Source organism: Eurypyga helias, unplaced genomic scaffold (genome assembly GCF_000690775.1).
Source record: "Eurypyga helias isolate BGI_N326 unplaced genomic scaffold, ASM69077v1 scaffold9692, whole genome shotgun sequence".
Classification (NCBI taxonomy): Eukaryota; Metazoa; Chordata; class Aves; order Eurypygiformes; family Eurypygidae; genus Eurypyga; species Eurypyga helias.
In genome coordinates, this window is record NW_010235395.1 from 1 (window position 1) to 6,807 (window position 6,807).

The 6,807-nt window shown below is 45.2% G+C and overlaps 1 protein-coding gene across 1 annotated transcript in view; it reads left to right on the forward strand.

Annotated features, from left to right (window-relative positions):
* Window positions 1-583: 583 nt before the first annotated feature.
* Window positions 584-6,807, forward strand: part of JMJD6 (jumonji domain containing 6) — a gene marked incomplete at its 5' end in the record, with an annotated part of 8,984 nt that continues 2,760 nt past the window's right edge. The window contains 4 exons of the mRNA XM_010146734.1: window positions 584-987; window positions 4,193-4,479; window positions 5,781-5,916; window positions 6,034-6,172. Of these exons, the coding sequence (XP_010145036.1) occupies window positions 584-987; window positions 4,193-4,479; window positions 5,781-5,916; window positions 6,034-6,172 (966 nt within the window). The remainder of the gene's footprint in view (window positions 988-4,192; window positions 4,480-5,780; window positions 5,917-6,033; window positions 6,173-6,807) is intronic.

A 6,807-nucleotide genomic window follows, 5' to 3' on the forward strand; every position in this document is an offset into this window, starting at 1 on the left:
GAGGGACGCGACGGAGGGGTAGCGAGGGGACCGGGAAGCCTGAGGGGATGGGCAACGGGCAGAGGTCTGAGGCCTTTCTCGGGGAGGGGGTTGCCTGAGGTCTGGCAGGGCTCCCTGGGAGTGGGAGGGAGAGAGCCGGGGCGGGGATGAGAAGGTCAAGCAGCACCCACGTTTTTAAGTTCTTCCACGTGGCGTGGGGTGCGGGGAGGTCAGGACCTCGTCGGGGTGGGATGGGCACCATCGGTGTAGGAGCGCCTGGGTAGTTCTCAGGCGCTTTCCCCAGGGTCCCGTGGGAAGCAAAATGCAGCGGGGGATGTGCCCGCCGAAAGGACAGGGGTAGCCTCTTCGCCTGGGGAGTTCCTTCGGTGAGGAAGTGTGAAAAAGGGCTTCAGGCTGCTCGTGTTCCCGCAGGGAGCGGGGCGTGAGAAATAGGACTGTAGCATCGGGAGCTTAAGATAACACGTAGGCAGCTTGATACCCTCGTGGTGTAGGGAGCAGAGTATGAGTGTGAAGCTCCTCCACGCTAACTCGGAAAGCACAGTTCGAAGACATTAGTCTCTCCTAATATCTGGTCTGTCTTCCTCTCTTGGTTTCACAGGATAATGTGGAGAGGGCAGATGCGCTCCAGTTAACAGTGGAGGAATTTGTTGAGCGTTATGAAAAACCTTACAAGCCTGTAGTCTTGCTGAATGCTCAGGTGGGCTGGTCTGCCCAAGAGAAGTGGACTCTGGAGCGGCTGAAACGCAAGTATAGGAACCAGAAGTTCAAATGTGGGGAGGACAACGACGGTTATTCTGTGAAGATGAAGATGAAATACTACATAGAGTATATGGAAACCACACGTGACGACAGCCCGCTCTACATCTTTGACAGCAGTTATGGAGAGCATCCCAAGCGCAGGAAACTCCTGGAGGACTACAAAGTACCCAAATTCTTCACTGATGATCTCTTTCAGTATGCAGGGGAGAAACGCAGGCCGCCTTACAGGTATAGTGCACTGACAGCAAGATAAAACTAGGTATTTTCCATCTCCTTAGCTGTTCCTAAGTAGGTATCGTTGGCTTATATACAACAAAGTTACAGCTTTACGTCCGCTCTTTGGGTAGTGGATCTATGCTCGTTTCCAGAGGGAGAGAAGGGCAGATTTGTGTATCACGATTTCTGGTTCTGCCACCCATGTTGCTACAAGTTTATGGGTTTGGCATTTTTCAAATTTTGGTAAGTCAGTTTACCTCACTACTTCAATTTTTTAAAAGTTACTGGAAGTCAGGAAGATTAATTTCTTGCTACGTGTGCCATCTCGCTTTCAAATTTTAAGTACCTTGGGACTAGCGCCTGGATTTTACACCAATGGCTTATGCACACTGTGGAATTTTGTTTAATTATGTCAGTCCTTCTAAGGTAAAGATCTTGAGATAGACTAGTGTGGAGATTAGTCTTTATCTCCCCTTCAGATGACTTTGAGAGAGAACAGTATTTCACATTTGTGTAGTCTTTTCAACTCCCTTTGCAGCTGATAGGGAAAAGATTGAAATGACACTTCATTCCTGAATTCAGATGCATCAACCTTGCATTTGGGCCGTTAGCTACAAAAGGGATTTGTGTCTACGTTACTGTAACGCTTCTTAACAGTATGAGCATAAGCTGACCCCTCCCAAGTCATTACAGCAACTATAATTATTATAATTGTCAGAGAACACCTTGCCCTTTGAGTGACATGAGGCTGTGATGTGGGTTTTTCGAATTGTTTGGAGTGTTTTTAATAAAACGGGACAAGCAATGAATAATGGTACTCTTCTCTGCAATCCCTCACGCGTCTTGAGTCCAGTTGTGCTTTTGCAGGAGTGCAGCTTGAAACTAAGCGTATGTAACGTAACTGAAGCAGGTGTTTTTACAGTGTTGTAACAGACCTTTTTGTTATTCACTTCTGAGAAGAACATACAATGCTGTCATCAAATGCAAAAGCACACCAGGTGTAGTCTCTAGTAGAAACTGAGTACACTTACAGAACTGGGAATCACTTATCCAAGTTGTAGGTGAGCTAGATAATCTGGTTGTGACTCACCGTGCTTTCTCTTCCCCCTACACCCTCTCCACCTACGGGCACATGCTAAGCTCCTTGCTTGTGATCTTGGTATTCACAATTCTCGTACTTTGTTCTGGAAAATGTGGGTTGGTTTGAGATTTTTTTTTTCTGTGTGAGTTTTGATTTTGCTTGTTTGGTTGGGTTTTGGGTGGATTTTTTTGAGATGGGTGATGCAAGAGAGCACAGTGATGCCCCCTGGAGTTAGGGGCATGGGTGGCAGTCTCATCTCCCAAGTAACAAGCACATGAGGAAATGACCTCAAGTTGTGCCAGGGAAGGTTTAGATTAAATATTAGGAAAAAATTCTTCATGGAAAGTGTTGTCAGGCACTGGAACAGGCTGCCCAGGAGGTGGTTGAGTCACCATCCCTGGAGGGATTTAAGGGCTGTGTGGGTGTGGTGCTCAGGGACATGGTTTAGTGGTGGATTTGGCAATGCTGGGTTAATGGGTGGACTTGATCTTAATGGTCTTTTCCAACCTAAATGATTGTATTCTGGAGTTTCACCTAGGTACAGGAACAGATGAAGAGTATCCAGTAGTTTAAGAGCATAATTGAAAATCCAACAGGAAGTGCTGCTTTCTAATCTTATGATCAGGATATGAACTGTACAGAGAGGTGTGTGGTAGTGTACAGATCTTAAAGGAAGAACTCGTGCTGTTGAGAACATCCTTAATGGAGTTCCACTTTACAGGCAGTAATTTTTGGAAGCCATTTACTGAAGCAGCTATTTTATTTCAGAGGGCCGTTGCTTTTAAATTGAGTTACAGGCTGTGAAATTTTTAAGGGTAAATTTGATGTCTTGTGGCAAACTGAGTTGGGTTCACTGTAAATTAAACGCCTGGAGGAAGATGCTGGTAAATGGTAGTGTTGCTAAATGAAGGTTTTAAAATCTTTTGTGTGTGTAGAGTCAGGTTATAGTCAGAAAAGTGTTATTGAACAGTAAGTCTGTCTGTGTGCCAGTCTCGTTAATTTCTTCTGACTTCGTAGTAAAAGCTTTGACTGTTCTGTTTGTGGTTTAATTAGCTTTCCAAGGCTAAGAGTGAATTGACAGTAGGAGTGACAAACACCTGCTTATTATGCTTTTATGGCCTCTTCCTGAAACAGGAAGAGTGCAGCTTGATAACCAAACCAAAGTCCTGCAATTGGTGCCAGCAGGTGATAACTTGAAAACCAGCTTAATGTACACCTGCGTTGGAAAGGGGAGATGGAGAGCTTGGTGACTTCTGATGTTTCCTGAATCACTGAACTCCTCTTGGTGGGTATCGCCTGCCTGCCAGCCACGCGACGGAGGGATCTTGTTGGTATTTTACTTTTTACCCTCTCTGCTGCCCATTAAACAATTTTTTTTTTTCCCTCATGACGCCTGATACTGGCCACCTCACGCTGCTTTATCTGGTCTGGTAGATCTTACTGTTCTGTTACAGGGGCAGTAAGCAATTGAAGGTGCTGCTGCTGTTAACCATGAATAGTAGATAATGCTCTCCATTGGGAGAAATAACCCTTGCAAATGGGGAATGAGAATATATACACCAAATCCTGAATGGTCTCCAGAACAAGCTCCACCTAGTTAAATGGTAGAATGAAAAGCCTGTTGTGAATGAACAGAAGGCATAGAGGGAGGCCAGGGTTGCGTAACTTTGCTCTGTTCCTTACTTCTATTGCCTTTTGTTTGTTCCTCGTTGTTCTGGGTCCCTTTGAGTAGTGAATTTTAGAAAAACACAGGATTAGGAGAATCCCCCTGCGTAGTAACATACCTAAGGTAGGTTGTTGTGTCTTAATCACATTCATAAACCTTGAAATCACTATATAATTTCACTGAAGAACTGTTTAAAAAATACAGCTATGACATATAAAAGGCATGTTTACTTTTTTGTCCCAGAGTCATCCCTGTCCCAATTCATGTTGGTTTTTTTTAGGTTTAACCGAAGTTGTATCTTTTTGCTGTACTGTGAACCTAACAATCTCAAGGAACTGTAACTACTTTCATTTCTAACTGTATGTCAAATTAACAACTGTAATTTTCTGTTTAATATGAAAAAAAAGAAGGTAGATGTTTGGTTGCTCTATGACTAAAGGATTTTTTTTTTTTTTTCTGCCCCCATGCAGGTGGTTTGTGATGGGCCCACCTCGTTCTGGAACAGGAATTCACATCGATCCCTTGGGAACTAGCGCATGGAATGCCTTAGTTCAGGGACATAAGCGTTGGTGCCTGTTCCCTACCAGCACTCCCAGAGAGCTGATCAAAGTGACACGAGAAGAGGGAGGGAACCAGCAGGATGAGGCTATCACTTGGTTCAATGTTATCTATCCTAGGACGCAGCTCCCCACCTGGCCCCCTGAATTCAAACCCCTGGAAATCTTACAAAAACCGGGCGAGACCGTCTTTGTGCCAGGTATGTCCAAATCTCTCCAGTAAGGAACCTGGGAGAGAAAGGCGTTTTTAACACTTGCACATAGTTGAGATCATGAGAGTATTTCTGCTTTCTTACATGGCCTGTCTCTTACAAAAGAAACTATTCTGGGGTGTTTCACAAGGGATCTGTGTTGTGAGGCACATTTTGAGACCATTTATTTTCTGAATGTCCTGAAAACTATGGCCTGTGGCCTGCATTTGCATGTGGCACAGGTGACAAAACAAATGGGACCCGAGTTGCAGCATTACAGGAATGTGATCCTGAGTGAAACTGCAGTAATAGGAAACCCTCAAGGCATAAAATAAGAGGTGTTTGGGTGCCAGTTACTCTTAGACAAAAATGTTTGTGTTTGCATAGGCCGTAGCAAATTCAGGACTGGATTTTGTAGCCTGGGTAGTCTGACTACATATGAATTTTTCTTAGTTGTGGGAAAAGAACTACTTAACTGATGCTTTCCACCCACCTCTCCGTGGTTACGCTTTGTCTTCCATTTGAAATCAAAAGCTAAAGAAAGATCACATAGACCTGTCATTCTCTTGGAGCGGCCGCACACCCTGTGCCCATTACAACGGGGAGGTGAGGTGGCTGGGGGATGAAGTGTGTGAGTTCAGTGCCAAATTCTAACATTTAAATCTTGCATCGTTTTTGTGCAGCGTGGCCCGTGGCTTCTAGCCACGTTGCTCGTCTCTAACGTACAGCTGACTTCGTATTTGAAGAGTGCCTTGTGCTGGTCTTGGCACTACTTAGTGACTCCTCAGTGTACCTTCTGTTAAGTTTTTGTAGCTGTAGGGTTCTGTTAAACTGTTTCCTTAGCCTTTGCAAGAGGTTATAAGTGGGTTGTAAGAACACCACTGTCTATTTTTTTTTTTATCCTGTGTGGGGAAATGATTTTGCATCTCTTTATAAATGAAAGGTTAGTCTGTAGTCAGAAGAACTAAATCAGCATGGAAAATGCTCTCCAGCTTAACAGAGAGGGTCTCTGTGTGGTCTGGGTTACGGTGGCTCTTGTCCTCAGTCTCCAGTGTGTTGCTGTCAGGTCGGATCTTCGGTACTGTGCGTGAGCCAGATAACGTGGTCAGAGCATTGAACAGCCTTCTGTATCCAGAATCTGTCAAGCACTGGAGCAAATGCTGGAATGAGGATGAGGAAAGGTGACGTAGTGGCAAACTCGCCTGGGTCTGGGAGATAAGGTCCAATTTCCACCAGTGCTATGGAAAAAGTGTTCTTAGTCTTGATTTCTGCTATGTAGCCAGGAATGGTCATTGGTGTTGTATTTATAGGTGGCTGGTGGCATGTAGTTCTCAATCTTGACACAACTATTGCCATCACGCAAAACTTTGCCAGTTGTACCAACTTCCCTGTGGTGTGGCACAAGACAGTAAGAGGGAGACCCAAATTGTCACGGAAATGGTACAGGTAAGAGGTTTAGTAGCTTTCTTTTCATATCCTTTCTTTAACACAAACCCTGAAAATACTCTGTTTATGTGCAGCGTTGCTGTTCAAGGCTAATCCTGACCTTTCAACCGTATTTAGGATCCTGAAGCAGGAACATCCTGACTTGGCAGCTTTGGCCGATTCGGTTGACCTGCAGGAATCTACTGGGATTGCTTCCGATAGTTCCAGCGATTCTTCCAGTTCCTCAAGTTCCAGCTCCTCAGACTCCGATTCAGAGGTAATGCGTTTTGCTACAGTAGGTGACCTGTATCCTGCAATTACACTGTTCTTTCCATACCTGATCACGTGTCCTCATCCTAATATTCATGTCTGATGGAAGGCATTAATAGAAAGCCACTAAAATCCACATGGAGGAGCCTGTGGTGGTAGCAGGTTCAGTCTGCTGAAGCCTCTCTCTGTACTGCTAAATGAATTGGGTTGGTTTCGTTTATGTTTGTATTGTGTATAAATCTATCACTGTTTTGCTGAGCCATGCTTGTGTTCAAGTGTCTGGAAAACAGATGTTTTAAAAATGGGGAAGGGAACAAGATCCAAATCTGAGACGGTCAGTTATGACAGTTTGGTGGAGGAAAAGCTGAATATGAGCCAGCTGGGCTGTATCCAGAGCAGCATGGGCAGCAGGGTGAGGGAGGGGACTCTCCCCCTCTGCTACGCTCTTGTGAGACCCCACCTGGAGTGCTGCATCCAGCTGTGGAGCCCTCAACATCAGAAGGATATCGACTGGTTGGAGCGAGTCCAGATGAGGCCACGGAGATGCTCTGAGGGCTGGAGCACCTCTGCTATGGGGACAGGCTGAGAGTTGGGGGTGTTCAGCCTGGAGAAGAGAAGGCTCCGGGGAGACCTTATAGGACC